Source organism: Erithacus rubecula (assembly GCF_903797595.1).
Source record: "Erithacus rubecula genome assembly, chromosome: 12".
Lineage (NCBI taxonomy): Eukaryota > Metazoa > Chordata > Aves > Passeriformes > Muscicapidae > Erithacus > Erithacus rubecula.
In genome coordinates, this window is record NC_136664.1 from 13,233,518 (window position 1) to 13,254,137 (window position 20,620).

A 20,620-nucleotide genomic window follows, 5' to 3' on the forward strand; every position below is an offset into this window, starting at 1 on the left:
ACACAGAGCCTGCAGGGAGGATGAAGGGGATCCTTAAGATGATCCTTCATCACAGCAATTTGTTACATGTGCCCAACTAAAGAGGTAAATCAAAAAGGATTTCAAACTCAAAACTTCAGTCCAAGGGAAAACAGTGACAGATGTGGATATTGCCTGTTACAGGGGCTGCACTATGAAATCTTTTGATGGCTCATGCCTACTGCCTTAATCCATTTCTTTGACTACTGCTCATTTGCTTGTTTTTCCATCAAGATTCATTCAGTTTACTAAGCTACTAATGTTATTAAAATTTTATTATTCATTCATTATACTTTGAAAGTGGCTCAGGCAATAAGCCTAATCAGATAATACAGAACATGTGGGTTCCCATATTTCCTGAAAGCTGCAGACATCTGTATCTTCCAGTGGCAGCACACCTTGCAACTGCATTAGGACAGAAATACATAGACAACAGCTTAGGCAGATACAAGGTTAATAACTTGATATAAACTCTTGTGTATACAAAAGAAATACACAGATGGATAAATAATTTAAAATGCAGAATTCCTTACTTTGACAAGTTCTTTCTGAGCCCATATCTGAATTGGTTCCACCTGCTGGGGAGTCTGAGTTTGGATTCCATATGTGTTCAGAAAAACTTGTAGGCTACAAACGAAATACAGATACATTTAATGACAAATCACAGAACAGTTTTAGTAATTCTCTTGGCAGCAGATGTATACACATAGCAGTATTTTATTCTACACCAATTGAGATGTATTGTTCAACCCTTCCCCAATACACAGGTACTCAAGCAGAGTAAATACATACCGCTGGCTTTCTGCTATCAGGGCCACGTGTACCACCAAATCATTTTCTAAAGGACCCTGGAAAATAATGACAAAGTCGTTACTGGCACTGCTAACTAAAGATTTTATTCAATACAGTATGACCAGGGACAATGCCTATTTAAACAATCCACAACTATGACAGACAGCACTGTCTGCATTGCTTTTTCTTATGGTGTGATTATTTATAAATCTCAAGACTACAGGAAACCTGTCCTACCAATAATATTCTGCAAGACACATTTTGGAGAATTTGCAATAAACAGATTTCTGGTAATCATTACACTGTTTGGATTAGTTTGGGGGTTTCTTTAATTAAGAAGAACTACACAGAGAAAACATTCTATTTCATACAAAAATTTAGGATGTATCCAATCAATACGTCTCCTGTATGCCTAACATGACCTGATGTTTTGATGCATATTTTTCAATGAGTGAAATTATTCAGCTTTTTTGGTAAACAATAAAATCCACTCACAAATAATGAACTGATGATTTCAACTCTTTACTCTGAAAAATTGTCATCAAACAGCTGCTCTTTAGTGACATGAAAGACATATTACAATTTACTGGAGGCAGCTGCATTTCCTTGCATTGTTCTTTACACAGACCCTTCATGTTTGAAATAAATACCAGTATTTTACATTAGGAAATCATGTATATAGGAGTGAATTCAATGTGTTGGGTGAAATCCTTGACTTGACTCCCTGGGTCTCAATCTGGCAATTCACCTTTCCTGTCTGTGGCAGAATGAGCTCTGAACAACCCCCCTGGTCCTTGTTCACTCCTCTGGCATTCACTGATTGTAAAAGAACACAACTAAGGGCAGCTCACATTTTCAGTGCTAAAATGCTTTTGTCTTCTTTTGTCTAGAAACAACCAGAACAGGAATGACAGAAGTTAAACACATCTCCTATCCATTGCATAAAAATGCAGCATTTTTTGTGATGATAGACACTGATTTAGAACGAGAGGTTCAGAGGAACACTTGCTTGCTCAGGCAACTCTGAGCCTTCATATCAGTAAAGATCTTAGGGATTTGCAAAGAAATTCTTGGTAGCTTTTTCCCAGAAGTCAGCCAGCATTGCATTTATATGTGGACGTTTTGCCACATGAAATAAGTTTCTGATGAAAGTGCACAAAGGGACCAGATTAAGCAGTCAGAAGTTCAAGTGACAGAAGAGTTCCCTGCACAGAATAAGATCATGATACTATCACTTGTATTTATACAAACAGTAGGAAAACTCAATCCAAAACTCAGCCATAAGCACTGTGTATAAAACAAAAAGCAAAAGCCCTTCCACCTGAAAATGATAGAGCCCTTCCAAGACTACTGATTTGTAGACAGCCTGTGATCTAACTTGGCCTTTGAATTAGGACTCAGTTGTTACACTCTCAATGAAGAACTGAGCAGGACTGTGTAAATTGTACATAACCCGTGAGTTCTACCTGTCACACACAGCCAAGGACAGGATTCATTTACAGCAGCCAAGAAATGGTACAAACACAGGCCAGAACTACATAAATGCAGCTACAGCACAACTGGAACAGCACAAAATCTGTGTGAAACACTACTAGATCTTTCAAAGTATTGTGGAAAAATAAAACTGATCTTTCAAAGTATTGTGGAAAAATAAAACTATCATTGCTGTACAACTACAGGGTTGTTGCAACATTAAACAGAAAGTCACAGTTATTGTCATTTGACATGTCACAGCCTGGAGGATCACAAGTAGTGGCCTAGAGAAACACAGATCAAAATAATAGATAAAACATTAAAAAAGGAAGTTACCCTTTCCAATGATGATTGTCCTATATAGTATTTGTTGTACATTTTAAGAAAAGAGATATGGAAAAGCACTAAACTGCTAAATATGACACTAAATAAATCTCCTTGTTTAAAATTCCATTGTAAGGTCTTGGCTTTCTCATTTGTCTAGTAAGGCCAGCTCAGGTATTGCTCCCACAACATCCATCACTGTCTCCCCAAGACACCACAACAGCCCCCCTGCCCAGGCTCCCCCTCCTGCCTTGTGTTGCCAGCTTGGATCCTTGGCAGAAGGGTCGGTTTCAGCTCTATTCTGCATGCTGTGCAGATGATAAATATACCTCAGAAGAACAAGATAAAAGACTGATTAGTTGTTCTTCCTCTCCAAAGGGGAGAATAAAAAAAAAAAAAATTAAAAATCACAGTTTTTAACAAGGTTATAAACTGCTGGAGGTAGGATAAAGGGAAAAATCCCTGATTCCATTCCTGGCACAAGCAGAGAAAGCAGCTCAGTATCAGCCTTTTGCTGCACTCTCACTGCACAGATGTTATCACTGTGCCTTTCTGCTTACACTGCCAGGAAACCTCAGAACTGTGAAAAAACCCCATTCATTGTGAGCATGTGAGAAAGGGGGCAGAGCATTGAAGAGCCTCGATGGAAAGGGCACCCACAGACTTCCCAAGCACAAGGAGCAAGGAGAGGCAAATGGGAACAGCTCACAAAAGGAGAGCCTGACTGCACCCCCAAGACACCCTGGCTGTTCCTGAGCCAGAATCCAGCTGTCCCAGAGCTGCCTGGCAGCACTGACCACTGCTGACCACCCTGTGCCCATGAGCACTGAGCTGCTCTGGCAGCACTGACCACTGCTGACCACCCTGTGCCCATGAGCACTGAGCTGCTCTGGCAATGCTGACCACTGCTGACCACCCTGTGCCCATGGGCACTGAGCTGCTCTATCAGCACTGACCACTGCTGACCACCCTGTGCCCATGGACACTGAGCTGCTCTGGCAGCACTGACCACTGCTGACCACCCTGTGCCCATGAGCACTGAGCTGCTCTGGAAGCACTGACCACTGCTGACCACCCTGTGCCCATGGGCACTGAGCTGCTCTGGCAATGCTGACCACTGCTGACCACCCTGTGCCCATGGGCACTGAGCTGCTCTGGCAGTGCTGACCACTGCTGACCACCCTGTGCCCATGGGCACTGAGCTGCTCTATCAGCACTGACCACTGCTGACCAGCCTGTGCCCATGAGCACTGAGCTGCTCTGGCAATGCTGACCACTGCTGACCACCCTGTGCCATGAGCACTGAGCTGCTCTATCAGCACTGACCACTGCTGACCACCCTGTGCCCATGGGCACTGAGCTGCTCTGGCAGCACTGACCACTGCTGACCAGCCTGTGCCATGAGCACTGAGCTGCTCTGGCAGTGCTGACCACTGCTGACCACCCTGTGCCCATGGGCACTGAGCTGCTCTGGCAATGCTGACCACTGCTGACCACCCTGTGCCCATGGGCACTGAGCTGCTCTATCAGCACTGACCACTGCTGACCACCCTGTGCCCATGGGCACTGAGCTGCTCTGGCAGCACTGACCACTGCTGACCACCCTGTGCCCATGGGCAGTGAGACAACAGCCCCTGAAATCAAACAGCACAGGTCTGTGCCTCAAATTCCAAGGAGCATTTGGCAGGTTTAGAACTGTGTTAACTGTGGGAGACAGTTGTATTAACAGGAATGAAAGCAAGAACATGTTTACAATTAACAATACAAAACAAATCAACCAATATGGCTCAATCCAAATTAGACAATGCTCTAATCCTAAACATAAAAATTTTAAAATATCTCAGTCTATCTACAAGTAATAATTTTAGTTCCTTGTTTACATGTTATCTATTTCCCTGAATAAATGATAAAAAAAATAAACAGTCTGTTATTTTGGCTATTTTCTTCCCAATTCTCTTCATCAATAGACATTAATCTTTATTCCCAGTACCTGAAATGAAATCCTTACAAATGACTGCTAACTCTACACAGCAGAACACTAAAAGAATACAGTCATCATATGCAGAGAATTCAGTTAATTAATTGAAACCCTAAATATATATTTCAATTTAACTCAGAAGATAAAATAATCCTATTCTGGCAATTAAATCAGATTATGATTTTTTTTGTTAAAGATGTAATTAAATATAAAATAGCAATAAATCAGCTTTCACCTGTGCCAGTAAAATACAAAACAGCTCCAGAAAACTCCCACCCTACCTCACTTCTGAAATGTTATTGTTACCATCTTCTACACTACATCCTCCCAAAACAGAATGCAACAACCCAAACTGAGCTAGAATCTCTCCTGAATCTGGAGGCAGTAAAGAGGAATAACAAAATTAGCTCTTCTAAGGAATCCAGTTCTAAAGAGCCACCCTGAACCAGAATTCCCTACATTATGTCCTTTCAAAGTAAACAGAGTATGGATGGTTCCATTTCTTCTGAACTCCTGGATGGGCTCTAACCAGGCCATTAGGATTGCAAAGCACAGGAGGAAGAACCTGTGACTGCTGCTAGACTCCAGTGTGCTCTGAACACAGACTAAACCCAGCACACACAGCCCTGCTCCAGCACCACACTGGCACTTCCCCAGAAACAACATATGGACACAGCCTCCTCAGAGGGGAAAATAACAGGCTCTGGCATTGAATTAGGAGAAAAAACATTTCCTTCAAACTAAAAACAGACAAAATTAGTATTAGTGCCTATTATGTTTTTACTGCACTGCTCATTTGATGCCTCAGTTTTCTACAAGCAATAAGATTGTCCTTGATCTGATTTTCTGATGCACTCCCAATTGTAATTATACATAGTTATATACAGTTTTCATAGCACTTTTGCCTTTGGATGTTTATATTATCTTACTTTCCTTTATCTAATTCTTCATTGATGCCTCTAAGCTGTAAAAGTTAGGTTGGAATATCTGAAATATTGTCCATTGCTTGATTAAATCTACACTATTATGTGGGTATCAGACAAATTTTTGTAGTGGCACCAAAGTCACATATATATTAAATTAATGACATTTTTCAGTGGCAAGTTTTTAGAGTTTATATTCAATGCAACCACAAAATTAAAACATGCCTACATGGAAAATACATTTCTTGTAGAAATATTTACTTAGCACAGAGCTTCAAATAAAATTTTTAAAAGCATTCTTTTTGATACATCTCCTTTCAAAACACTGTATCACAAGAAAATTTATATACACAGGCCTCTGAAATTTTTACATATCCTTGTTTATTGCTTACAGGATATAAAATTTAATACAAGTGGAAATAGTTTTCTGTTCAATGAAATTGAATAATTCTTTAGCTGTATGGAAAAGAGAAGACATTATTAACGAGAAGAAACTACTTTTGATTTCTAAAGACATCATTAAGATGTGCTGTGTTCTCATTTTGTATGAAATTTTTAGTCATTTTCCCCACACTTTATGACAAATGCTAGATACTGATTTTGCATAAATTAGCCCAATTAGATAAAATGGCATAATCAAATATTCAGACAAACTGGTTAAGCACATCTAAAATGTGGATTAAAAAAGCCAGACTCAAGATTCTTGTCTGGAACTTGAAGACCTTTGCTGGAACAGCTCACCTGAATCATGTCAGGGGATCTTTGCATCTTTAATCTTCTCTTGAAGGATCAAGACCCATTAGCATCTGCATGAAGGGACATTTTGCCCTGATACTGCAGCAGTAAAACCACCCAAAATACTGCAGCAGCTGTTTCAGTACAAACAATCCCAAAGAAATTCCACCTGGCAGCCTTACAGGGACATGAACCCCTCTGGTCACCATTTCTACTCTGCTGCTTGCAGGCTGCAATTCCAAAGGCCTCATGCCACAGTCTCTGCTTCCCAGTAATTCAGAAGGGGATCCCTTCCTTCTAACCCACACTGGGAGCCACATCTGGGATAGTTATAGCATTTACAAATGAAAGAAATGCAGGTACAGTCATCTATGGCAAAGGAGCATCAACTGGGAAGGAGTATCACCACTGGGAAGAACAGAACTATAAGCAGACCTAGGCATGCCCAGAATTTCCTTCCTCCTTCATGCATTGTCTGAAGATGAATTAAAATATCAAAATGCAGCTGTTATTTTCAAGGCATTTAATACTGTTGACTTTTAAAGTCCCTGTTACATTACTGAATTTTACAGGGTAGCTGCATTTTACTAATTTCTTTATTGATTCACTAACTGGCCCTCAATGAGTAAGTCATGAGTAAGTAAATTATCATTGTATTATTTATTACCACTTCTGGGAAACTCTCAGGGCAGAGGCTATTTCTCTCTGAAGATCTGAAAACTGCCTGTCACATACTGGGTACCCCAAATAGGGTAAAAATGCTTTTCTACTAAGACATTTCCTGATGAGTCACAGAGTGCCTTTAGAACAAAGCCTCATCTTCTTGAAAGTGCTCAGCTGTGGCATATTAAAAGTGCTTGGTTGAAAAGTCCAAGAAAGAGGAATCAGATGGGCTGCAGCAGCCCTGACTCATACAGGCCCCTCCTGAGAGCATCCCAGAAGGGGCAGCAGCTCCCAGGCTCTGTCACATTCATAATCCCATGATGCAAGAACAAACAAAGAAACCAGGGACAAATGACATCACTGAGCTTTCATTATCTCACAGGAACATGGTAAATGCTGCACTGTGAACAATGAAAGTCTCATTATGAATGAACTAACAGCCAGGCACATGGATTACCTTGGTAACAGGAAATAGTAGGAAACTGAGGGGATAAGCAGCATTTGGATAGAACAAGAAAAACATTGTTCAGTTCTGAACTTGGCCTGAATCTTAAGATAAATACTTTGTCTTTCATGCTTCAAAAACAAATTCACAATGCTGTGCAAGGAACTTCCTAATATACATTCCTTATATAAGAAATAAAAAGGCTGAAACACATCTTTGAGGTACATATTTCCATACACACAGTTCTTACCTCGTTAACAAATGGAGTTCCCTACATACAGACACATTCATATCTTGCTGTCCCATCCACTACAGATTTGAATTACTGTGTTTAAAGCATTCCCCATGCCTGGTCACTCATTCCTGACATGCATTTAATTCAAATACAGGAGCACATGGAATCACAGAATCATTAAAGGGCTTTTATAGTCATTGCATCCAACTATTGACCAGCACTCCCAAACCCACTCTGAACCTTGTCCCCACATCTGCACATCATTTAAATACCTCCAGGGATGATGTATCAACCATACCAAAACTAAAAGAATTTCATTCCTGTAGCTCTTAGGAGCTCTAAATACAAAAAATGTGTTGCAGTTGAAACTACTTTGAAGTAATAAGAAAAGCAGGCTCATTCTTGCCTTCCTGACATAACTTATAACTCAAAGACATATATCTATTTATTAGCAGCTGTTTAAACATAATTTTATCTATCATTTTGACTGCATCATTAAATTTGAAGGCAAACTTTCACCACTTCCCCAAAACTGCATGTTACAATCTTCCTTTTAAAAGCAATCCTCCATCAATTCAGAAACATACACACATTTTTCCTGGCACTTTAACTGTAACGTTAGAGAACCATATACAGCAGCTAGATGACAATTTTTCAATAAAAATATTATTGCAATACTAAGCTAGTGCTTACCTGATTTGAAAACCTCATGCTGACGTTCCTCTGGTCCTGGGGGGGGACGTACCGGCCGATGGGGTCAAGGTCTTTAGGACTCACTAATTTATCAGCTGAAAGAAAATGAGGGTAGAAATACACAACAACTTGAGTACTTTCTGCAGCTTTTGTGAAGAAGCCATGTCAACTTTTGTGTTGTAGTTGGTTCTGCTTTGTTTTAGATCAATGACTCATAAAGCACAGTCTGAAAAATTCAGAATTCTATTTTAATTTTAAAATTAATGACTCAAGCTTTGTTCTTGCTACTGCTAATTACAATACTGTAGTATAAAAACCCAAGCCTTTATTTGCTCACAAAGATATGTTAATAGATTATATGCAAACAACAGACTCCACAACACAAGTCACATAAAAAGCCCTTAATCCACAACCATGGAATTATTCTACAGCTTTAACTATAAACTCAAGGACCAGCAAAAATTGTTTGGCTTTGCAGAAAAGCAGACAGCCTCTATCTCAAGGTAATCACATGAGTTGAATCTGGAAATGACAAAAGATACCTCAAAGATACCTCTCAATAAGGTATTTCAGAAAGAAATTGTGAAAAAACCTAATTAAGAATATTTGAAATCTAGCAGTTTCTACATGGAGTTTTTTTACATGGGGGGGGGGGAACCCCAACAAACCTAAAACCCCAGTACTTCAACCTTCTCCTGAAAAAACATAAAAATTAAGCACTCCAATAAATATACACTATAAAAAAGTTTCAACAGATTCCTCAAATGCCAGTTTATAATGTAGTATGAGCCATTATACCCTTACAATAAGCTTTCTCCTACCAAAATTGTACTTTGACAGGAAACTGTCCAAACTTGACCTAATTCCTAACGCAGAGTAAGTCATGATGCATTTTCATTTCTGCTATCTCAAAGTCAACAATTCTGTATCCACTCTTAAAAAGCCTCAACATAAGGGAATAAAGTATTAATCTGAACCAGAAGTGACTCATGGCTGCACTCAGCTCTGAGAGAAAACCAACACTGCCTTGATCAGAAGGTTTCTGATCACTACACTGTGGAGGAAATGAAGGCAGCAGCTTAAAACTCAAAATATGCCCTGCCTGAAAGGTGCCTGGGCACAGTGATGGGACAAACCATGGGCAGCACTGAGTGATGGGGCAAACCATGGGCAGAATTGAGTGATGGGGCAAACCATGGGCAGAACTGAGTGATGGGGCAAACCATGGGCAGAACTGAGTGATGGGGCAAACCATGGGCAGCACTGAGTGATGGGACAAACCATGGGCAGAACTGAGTGATGGGGCAAACCATGGGCAGCACTGAGTGATGGGGCAAACCATGGGCAGAACTGAGTGATGGGGCAAACCATGGGCAGAACTGAGTGATGGGGCAAACCATGGGCAGCACTGAGTGATGGGGCAAACCATGGGCAGCACTGAGTGGGGCTGGCTGGGCAGGGCAGGACAAGCCCTGCCAGAGTCTTGTGCTGCCCAGAGCTCTGCCAGCCCTGGATGCTGTCCCCAGCCTCATGCTAGCACCAGGCAGCTGGACTGCAGCCAGGAAAGGATCCTGCTCCTGGCTCTGCACTGCTCCTGCAGGGCCACCATCCATGGACACAAACCTGAGCAGAGCAGGGTGATAAAAGATCACTGTGGACAGTTGATTAGCACACTGACACATACATGAGTTACCAAAGCATATCTGAGCAAACCACTCATCTAAGCTCCACAGTCCACACAGAATTCTTATGCTGGCTAAAGGAATGGAAACTACTTGAATTATGTGAAATTCTTCTAATGCAATAAAATGAATTAACCAAATTATTTTAAGATCAATGGGCTCTGCCTCATTGTCTTAAAAACAAGAGAGGTTTCCAAAATGTGTCTTCTATTCCCACTGGTTTTAACACTGATTTACATTGCCCAGTAATTAAAATATATGGTCAGAATAATTTCATATTTAAAAGAACTGTATCAATAGACTAATATAAAATTTAAGCTAACTGCTAGTGAATATTCATCACCATTATCACAAGTACAAGTGTATTGGACTGCAAAAGCAGATTCCTTTGTTAACTCCCTATCTGCATCAGCAGCAGCTGACAACATTCAATCCATTTGGCCTATAAATATTGCTAAAACTCTTAGTTCTGCCATGGGCAGCACTGAATCCAAATAACAAGATACAAGAATTCTAATGAAAAAACAAAGGAAAGAGAGCTACTAAACAGAAGACTGAGTGAATTTTCAGTTGCATGAAACAACTGAATACCTGGAACACCTTTCCCTTGCTCCAAAATCCTCCAAAATGGAGACCTTAACATAGAGTTTTACAAACCACCTCATCCAAAGCAGAAGGAAATTCTGTGCAAAATAGCATCACCACCTGCAAAACACATGCTTTTTTTTTCTTCATAAACACATTTTTCAGTTGCATAAATGTGGTGCCCTCCAGGCACTTTCACTCCTCTGTTACTCAGCATTTGTAAGCAGGATCACAATTTTGACTTCCCTATTTCTGTTTGACCCTCCATGGGAGTGTAAGAATTGACTCAGGTTCATGTTGCTGCATTTAGAAATATTTGGACCTCAAGAGGCAGAGCCCAGGTCCAGAGATAGCAGCAGGAGCTACAAAGGTGGTACTGTGTGCTGCCTACACAGCAGGAGTGAGGAGGCTGAACAACACAAATTAATTGATACCCCGGGGGCAACACAATGATTTCTGAATGGATAATGAAATGGGAAACCAATACCTTCCCAGATATCAAAGTATTTGGAGCCAGGATTCCACTTAATTAGCAACCACCAACAAGAAAAGTAAGACACACAAACACTTTCACCAAGGACAAGATTGTTATTCAGTTAAGTTTTCACCAGTAAGGAGCAAAATTGAATGCACCAAGTCTAAATTAGTAGGAATATAAGGAGTTCCTGATATAATAACCTCTAATGAATAATCACTGTAAGATCTCCAAACTGTTTGCAAGAACTATGAGAGAAGCAGGAAAATATTACTCTGAAATTTTGAATCTTTTGAAAAAAATTAAAACAAACAAAAAGCAGTGTGTAAGAATGTTCAGCAAAGAACTGAAACACAAGAATGTTTATGTTACACAAACAACAGTTAGAAAACTATAAATAGAACTTATTTAACCAGCATTCTGCAGGTACAGAAACACACAACAGTACAAGATCAATACTAGCAGAACTAATACAACAACCTCACACACACACTGGAGGATTACTTGGCTAATACTTTAATAAGATAAATTATTTTTTTTAACTAACAGTGATTGCCTGCATTTACTTTGAAGCATTGGCTAAAAGAGGAATTTTGCAAGGAATACAGCAAAACCAAACAGGTGGAGTACCAGACAGACTCTGTCCCTCTACACCTAAAGATAAATCCACTGTTCTTGCCAACTGCTGAATTTTTAAACTCTCCTTCAATTTTTCTCATTTTATTACCAACAGCCTGTTTCCCTTCTGTGTTAACAGAAAAATAGTTTCCAGAACTCCATCTACTGATTACTAGGTAACTGCTGAACATATTGAAATAAAGTAATATATCTTACTCCTAAAAGAAATACCAAAGCAAAAACCCAACTGTGAACGTTTTCCTGGATTAACCATTATTTTTGCATTGGTCTGTAACAAAATCATTCCAAGTGAGACTGAGAGTTTCTTTGTGACTGAAATTCACCATAACAACCTTCAGTGGTCAAACTTTGATAAGCACTTGCAATTGCTCATACAATTGAAAAAGGGTAAAAATAGCACAGATGAATGAATCATTAACTTTCTCTGAGACTGCAGCTATTTGAAGTTTTAACTGGTCTTGTTTAAGCAGTCAGTTATTTAAATTAAATGCTATAAATCACTTACAAACGTCAGTGTACAGGTGCAACTGATACAGTTAACCCAGAAAGCATCACATTAACATGAAGAAAGAGAAATATGAAGGAATGCCAGAAAAAAAAGATCTGTCATCATGTTTAGATTTTCAGTACTCTATGATATTCCACTAAGCTTTACAGTATGCAGCACATAAAAGCAAAAGTACTGCAAAGCAATTTTTGCCTGTCACAGATGCAGCAGAGCAGACGACACACGGGCGACTCAAGGGCCATTGAAAACTCAAGGCAATGTTTGTTTGGGGAACCAGAGGGACACAATCAGGCCAGAAGCTCTCACCCAGCAGTTTGGCAATGATGTACATGGCCTGACCCCACAGGAACAGCTTCCCATCCCTCCCGTTGTTACTGGGGAACCGCCTCTGGCTGCCCGGGCTCCTCTTCTCCAGCTCCACAAAGTCAGCGGGCACGTAGTAATACTTGGGGACAACAGGGCACCCTGGGGACAGCAAGCACAGCCAGTGAGCAAATCATTCCTTGACTGGGCTCCCCTAATAAAGCTGAAGTGGATCCAAAGCAGGAAATATTGCATCCCAGTAAGAGTTTGAATAGAGATTGTCATTCATTATCTCAGTGAGGAATCACAGGGCAATGTTCAACTGCTTTGTATTTCACCAGACATTTCCTCAGAATTTCTTCCCAGAACAGGTGTGTTGTTTGTGCTGCACTTTCTGTGTAAACTAAAAATAAAAGAAGTCACCTGAAGGAAAATGCAGCTCTGTTCAGAAGCTTTAACCAAAAGCAATGAAAGCTGAGTCCCAGTGAAACAGTGTTTTGGGGGGTGTTGTGCCCCCCAGTTAACATAGGCTCAATATCAGACAACTCTTTCCAACTGAAATTCCTGCTCAAAAAGAGTCAACTTGGTTTTGGATCATTTTATTAATCAAGTGTTTAAAACAAGCACTTGAACATGAAACATCATGAAACAAAATGGCATAACTTCTATTCTAGAATTTACATACCTTGTATCTAGAATTATGCTACAGGTATTGCTGATATTTGTAAACTTTATTTCATAACTTTTTAAGTGGACATGCATCAGGAATTTAAAGACATGATTACAAATGATTGACCTAATGATATGAAATTGAAAAGCAAATTAAAATGCTTCTGCATAATTAAATTGCACCTTAATATTGCTCTACTATTGAACTAATTTGGATAAAGAACAGGTGATGAACAGAATAAAACTGCAATGTCTTACTATTTGCTTAGGGAAAAAACCCAAATTACTGGGAAGAAGCAGAGAAAAAATGGAAAAGCAACAGTTATTAGAGATATTAGATTCAAATGAGTGAGGCACCAAAACACACCCAGAAATTTTAAGATGTGACATTTGTGATGACATGCAACAAAAGGAATCACAAGATTAATTTAGTGTCCATGAATCTTCACATACTCATTAGTAATCAGAAAAAAACAACAACCAGCAAGAAAAATTTGCTAGATAATGCAAATTTTGAAAGGGAATGCCTTACAGAAATTAATTCACTTCAAAAAGTTTAAAGAACAAGGCATATTCTGCATCCACTTGTATAATTGCACCACAGATGTAAGAACAGGTGACTAAAATGCTGAGTTTTAAAATTGGATTGTTCTGTTCTCAGGCCAGTTATTTTCCTCCTACTCAAACTTATGGCCTTTTTCTTTTTTTTTAACTGTATTTTGGATGGTTGTGCCTGTAGGCCTCCACAAGCCTTGTCTGCAGTGCCACAAGAATTCTGAAGTGCCCAATTTAAGTAAGAGAACATTTATAATAAAATTATTTTGTAGCCACTTTTCCAGCTCTAAGATAGAAACAATTTCACATGCATATACCAAAATATTTTTTAGAGCTAGAAAAATTAGGTGAAAATTAATGATGAGAGTAATTCTCATCTGGGTCCAGGTGGGACATTGAAACAATCTGACTGCTGGTAGTTAATACTTGCCTGGAAAGTAGAAGTGAACTTTGCAAACAATGAAGCAGAGGTGAAGGAGGGGAGGAATGAGTGAGCACAGTGTAAATCTTTAGTATCAGCAGCATTTTTCCAGAAAAATGTTACTTTTATTATCATACTTTATGATGAAATGTATCTACATAAAAGAGGTTATTTTAGAATTAGTATTTTGTTACTAAGAAACATATTGATGTTCTTACTTATCATTACTCTGACTACAAGATACATGAATAGGAAAGTCATGATTTTTATAACTTCAGGTCAATAAAAAGCTACAATTGTTTCAGAAGAACAATTCCAGGTAATACCTTCAGGTGTATGTTGAAGCAAAGGCTCCAGAAGATCCTGATATTCCTTTACTTGTGTAGGATTTCCTCTAAAAATGCCTAAAAATAACCACACAATAATTGATTTAATGGAAGAATTTTTCCATTACCTCAAAGTTCACAAAAGAGGAAGAAAGAAAAAACCAGTGCTTACTTTGCAAACAGAATTATTAAGTGCCTACACAATAAATAGTTCATGAGAAGTAAAAGACTGAGCTGTAGATCACAACAGTCAACTCCCTGATGCTTCTTTTGGGGAGACACTAATATGTTCAGGATTATCAGACCCTTAAAAGTTGTTTTAGCAGCACCTCCCAAGATGGATCTGATGAATATTAGCATGATTAATGTTCAGTTCATGGAAAGTTCTTAAATCAAAATATATATTAACAATACAAAACCCATTTCTGTTCATCAAAGAAAAAAATTGATCTATCTGACAAGCAAGGTGATGTTTTAAAGTAGAATATTTTTTTAATATTCAAAGTGGAATGAGCTATATGAAAACTCTGCATTATATATTTTATACTAATATTCCCTTTTTCAACCACCAAAATTCTTTTTCTTTCCATGGCTCTTCAACACTCCATCCAAACTCAAAACTTGACAAGCATTGCTCACTACATTTTCAAATATTCCTGAGTATATATACAGGAGCATTTACAGTTGCCAAGAGACACAAATGCAATCAAAGTTTGCACACAAAAAGGTGTCTTTCAAGTGACACACTGAACACTTCAAAACACTCGAGGATACTCATGACACAGGAGCAAACTCTGCACCTCCCACGTCATTGTCTTTTTGCCATTGCTGTGTACACATGGTTTTGCATAAAGGAACCTTGTGGATTTGGAGATATTTACACAAAATCTATTAACAGAACTGTTCTATTTCCTAGAAGTATGATCCAGGCAGTAAGGACAAGGACAGTGAAAAGTAGGTATTTTATAGGATCTGGTGGATATAAGAAGTGTAAAATGCTTTTCCTATTCTTTTGCTAACCTCAGTTGAAGATCACTATCTTTTTGTTCTCAAAACTGCAAGTGGGCAGCACTAAATGTCAGCGCCTTTCTCCTCAGTTTTGGTCCTCACTCTTTGAAAAAATGTCAAATATTTCTTTAGAAATATCAATTGTGAAACCTTATTATATCTTCAAACACGGTATTTTAATCTGTGGGTGGCCACAGAGGAGTCAAGGCTGATGACAGATTTCTGTGTCCCTCACTGTTTCTATCTGAAATCTATTCAACGTGCTCCAGGAGAAAGAAAAGATGGATAGATTTTAATCTGTTTAAAAATCTTTTTGACAGTTGTAATCCTACTCATATTATTATTCAGATCTGTTCTATGCAAGTTCTAGCTTCCATCCTGAGATCACCCCTTTACCTTCTCTGGTGGTTCTCCTGCCCTCAACACCAAGATCAAGGTAGTGTCATTTTTGTTGGCTTTGTTTTAATTTTTTTACTTTGTTTTATTATTCAATCAGACTGACTACGTGAAAAATCATGGCCAGGAGGAAACTAAACCTTTCCTGGTTCCCTTTATTCTCTTATGAATTCTGATTCAATGGCCACACAATGCTCAACTTGAGAAGCCCTGGTGCACATTGAGTGTGGCAGCATGCTCTCCCTCCCTTTCTTTCCCGTGCTGCTGAGAAGTTCTGATACATCTGAAAGTTTTACAGGCTTAAAAGGCAATGCAGGACAATGCCACAGATTGAAGCTTTTAAAATATCCTTATTGAGTTATATTCTAAAAACAGTTCACATTAGAAATGCTGAATTATAGCAGATTGGGATGCTTGGGGTTTTGTAACCCAGGAGGCAGAACTCTCAATTAGATATTTAGTGCCACTGCATTATTGCTTATTTTGGCAGGACAGGAAAATAATTTTGTATCTTTCCTCTAAAAGCTCATTTCTCTAATGCCTTCAAGGAACAGGAATGTAAAGCTATACTTACCATCAATTATCATGAAAATAAAAAAAAGAGGGAATTCACATTCAATGCCATCAAAAAGCTGCAAAGAAGAAAAATTCATCAGACATTTCATAATTTTCATTTAAGGAAATATATCTGAATAATCCTGTAGAATAATTTCTAAGCAATAAAAGACAAACATGAATTAAAAAATATTTTAGTCCATTCAGAATCACTTCTTAATTCTATGAGCACCTGAACTGTGCCTTTACATCTACTGTGGCTCATTCTCAAGCAGAATATTTAAATAATCTACTTTTTATTTTTCACAGAGAAACTAGGGGAAAAAATAAATAAATTTTCATTTAGATAACATTAACTGATAAATACTGTGATCAAAAGCAAAATTGTTTTCCACACACACTCAGACTGTAGTCAGCTGTGAAATTAAACGAAATGATAAATAATTTCCTTATTTGTTATGTGAAATCAACTGTACCCTAAATGTAAATGAAAGCACATCCATTACAAAACAAACCAATGAGTCAATGCTGACTTAGCAATCTCTGAAAACTGCACATGCAAATTACAGAAGGCCTTGCCTCCAAGCCCTCAGAAATCCCAGTGCAGCAGTGGCTGGAGGGCTGGCAGGGCTGGGGCAGGAGTTTACCTTGATTTCTGCTGGTTTATAGTAACGCCGTGTCCTGTCCTCCAGCGCCGTCCTGTAGCCGTCCCTCAGAAACCTCTTGAACCCGTATTTGCCTTTCAACTTCCTAATAATTTTATCTAGTGTTTGACCAAACAGAACCTCATCATCCAAAGCAAATCCAGGATAACTAAGGCAGGGCAGAAGAGCTGCATCAGTATTCTGTAGGAGAGGGAGAAATAGGACATTGCAAATTTAATTAGATCCCTGACAATTATCTGATGCACAAACAAAGGCTGTTTAAGTTATTAAGTAAAATATACATTTGGAACATTATCTTATCAAAATCATAGTGCTAATATAGGAAAATAACATGCAAAATAAAACTTTTTAGGGAGCATCAGGATAAACTACAAACCAAATGTGCAGATAAACAAGTTATCTTCTAAATTGTATAACTCAGAATGTCACCTGTTTAACAGATGATAACGTGTAGGCACAATTGAAAACATTATAAAACTTAGTGGTTTGAGATTTTTGTTTGTTTATTTTTAAAATACATTCTCCAGATCATTCCTGGAGGAAACACAAACATTTGAGTGTCATGTACTCAAACAGAAGCACAAATATTTCATAAAGATGAAATGCTGAGAAGTACCTATGATTAAATAATTTCTGAGTGGCTATTTCAGAAATATTCTTAGGGTGCTGGAACAAACATGCCTATCTCTTTTATGATTAAGAAGATAAGAGAATAATTCCAGGAAAAAATATGAGCAACCTTCTCAGGAACCATGTGGATCGCTTATGAATTAAAAATACAAGAAAAATTACTAACTAGCACATCACCTCTACAGGTAAGCTTTCAGAAACACACAAAAAAGTATCCTTTTCTGCTGATATAGTCAAGATACTCAACTATTTAAAATTTCTGCCAATATGTCTGACATGAACACATAAAAGGTAGAAAAGAACACAAAGATTTCTATGGGATAAGTTATAAAATCAGCTCTGTTGAAATATTTCAAGTCTCCAGCAAATAACAAATAGCAAGAGTTCAAAAAGACCATTTGACTATTAAAAAAGTAGCTGACAGTGCCTTTTATTTTAATTATCCAGCACTACAACTCTGCTATAATTCTTCTACACAATAAGTAAACTATTAATGTTTAAGATTAATAGCCTGTTTCATGAACAAAACTGCTATTATAGTCCAGAATGAATAAAAAAGCAGAACACTATTATCACTCATTTTAAATTACTAATTCTCCAACACCAAATTTACTTTTGATGCTAGCACTGAAATAGATGGTTTTTTTAACTAATCTATACTTATGTCACTTAGATTTACTCACTAGGGAAATACATTTGTAACAGTAGCTTATAACAAGAAATTGTTCAAATTCAGCAATTTATGATAAGCCAACCTTAAAGGCCTTTTTTCTAGACAAAAGAAAGAATTAAAGCTAAAACAAAGGGTTGTAAAAGTGCAGACACAGTGTATAGTGGAAACTAGGCCAAAAGAAAAACAAATCCCCAAGGCTGCAAATCTTACTTCAAATTTTATTTTAAAATTGCCTAGAAAGCTACCAAGAGGTTACCATTTTAATCTAAGTCTTAAAAAAAATAAAGAGAGCCATTGTAACTCCAGTTCAGAAAAACAACTACATCACAGTGACACTTAAAAAGAAAAAATTTTAACACCTTCCCAGCAAATTGCACCTTTATCAAGCAGATCAGAAGGTCCATTATACAACTAAGAATTCATATCCCCTTGTTTCCTCCACAGTCTTTTGAAGTAAATTTCTTTTAATGACTTACGTGAGACCTTGACTCCCGGGGCAGCAACGAGCACAGGGTCTGTCTGTTCCTGTTATGGGCATCAAAATCCACAAATATGACAGACCAGGAGCAGCCCTGTGAACACAACAGTGCATTTGTTTAAGGCAAAGGGAAGAAGGTTGGGGCATTCTGCTGAAACTCACTGTTTTTGTGCTTAATTTAGGTTGTCATTGCTTGGTAGCTGAAAATTTTACTGATTGGTAATTATATGATTCATTCAAGCTATTAACTCTCTTATTAATTCCTGAAAAATGAGTCCTGTATTAAGGACAAACAAAAAAAAGTAGTTGTTCTTCCCAGTGAATGCAGGAAATGTTCTAAACAGTGATGCTGAGTATTTCATTACAAGTCAGAACACAAACAATCAGATATTCAGCACAGGTACTGCTTTGGAAAAGGATTTTCATAGCAAATAGGAAGAGTCTGCTTTTGTTATTGTATGGTCTCCATTATCAATATCTACTGCTTAGCAAAGTCTAAGAAAATTAGTAATTTTACACTCTGTCAACTTCTTGATGCTTCCTAAAACAGTAAAAAAAATTCTCCTGGCTGAGACAGAGTTTACACAGAACCAACAGCATTCAGAACTATTACCAGTAGGCAGCTTCTTGTAAATTCAGGTTTGTTAATGAACAGGTATCTTCATATATGCTGCAACTGATAATGACTCTTGGGATCACTCCCCCACTGGAAGACACAGTCAATGTAAATTCATTCCACTATGGTCATAAATCCCAGAAATTTTCATGAATCTGCCAAATTTCTCCTAAACAGAAGTCAGTTTCTTTGGTATACTACTTTCCTAGGAAGATTGTTCCAGAGCCCACCATTCTAATTATTAAAAACTTCAATTTCCAGTGAAGTTTCTACATAAATACTTCCCCACCCTTCTTTGTGTCCCAGTACTACCATGCACTGAGATGCCTTTCCAAAGGGTTGTATTCTTACTTACTCTTTAACTGCACTCTAATTACATATAATTATCATAAAATACTCAGCTTTTGCTTTACTAGGGCAAACATAACCCTAAACATTTTTTTCCACTGGCCTCATGGAAAATGATCTGTTTTCTTAGTCATTCTAGCAAGATACACAGTGACTAGTGCTCCAATAAGAATGCACACAAATAATCACATTGGCTTTGATGATTTGTTAACTTTCTTCTTAATCCAGATTCTGATTATTCCCAAACCTCTAAACTCATCTACAGACTCTGAACACAACCTGCCTACACGTGCAGTTCCAAAGTCTGTGCTGCAGGGAAGGATTCTCTGGGGATTCAGGAGCAGGCTCATTTGCATTTCATAAACCCACAAGCACCTTGTCTGACAAATGAACTGGTTTGCACTTCCCTAAAGACTGCAAATTTCTGGAGTAAGAACAACTTAAGAGAGACTTCATCTATGAAAAATAAAAATTAAAATTGTTTTTGCCCAATCTAATAGAGGGCATGCAGCTCATACACAAACAAGTCTGCTCAGGTCAGCCTTGAACATGTTCCTCTGAGCAGTGGTGCCCCAGCAGTGATTTCTGCAGGTTGTACCTGTGCAGCTGCAGGTGCACACAAGTCTCTTGAGGGGCTCAAGGGGATTTCTCAAAGCCACTAGAACACAGCTGGAGCTAAGAACAAAGGCAAACTCTGCACAGACTGAAGGTCAAAATGGGTTCTGTTAATGCCAGCTACAGATCTTGGAAATAAACTCTCAGCATTTAAACTGGTCTTGCTTTGGCAATTTATTCATCCATTTCAGAAC

At 38.3% G+C, this 20,620-nt stretch overlaps 1 protein-coding gene across 4 annotated transcripts in view; it reads right to left on the reverse strand.

Annotated features, from left to right (window-relative positions):
- The window catches only part of PHKB (phosphorylase kinase regulatory subunit beta), a 68,921-nt gene that overhangs the window by 24,422 nt on the left and 23,879 nt on the right, over positions 1 to 20,620 (reverse strand). For all 4 annotated transcript variants that reach the window (XM_079315841.1, XM_079315840.1, XM_079315843.1 and 1 more), the window contains 8 exons: positions 18,846 to 18,941; positions 17,049 to 17,246; positions 16,421 to 16,478; positions 14,443 to 14,520; positions 12,475 to 12,633; positions 8,280 to 8,374; positions 811 to 866; positions 552 to 645 (listed from right to left, as the gene is read on the reverse strand). In XM_079315841.1, the coding sequence (XP_079171967.1) occupies positions 552 to 645; positions 811 to 866; positions 8,280 to 8,374; positions 12,475 to 12,633; positions 14,443 to 14,520; positions 16,421 to 16,478; positions 17,049 to 17,246; positions 18,846 to 18,941 (834 nt within the window). The remainder of the gene's footprint in view (positions 1 to 551; positions 646 to 810; positions 867 to 8,279; positions 8,375 to 12,474; positions 12,634 to 14,442; positions 14,521 to 16,420; positions 16,479 to 17,048; positions 17,247 to 18,845; positions 18,942 to 20,620) is intronic.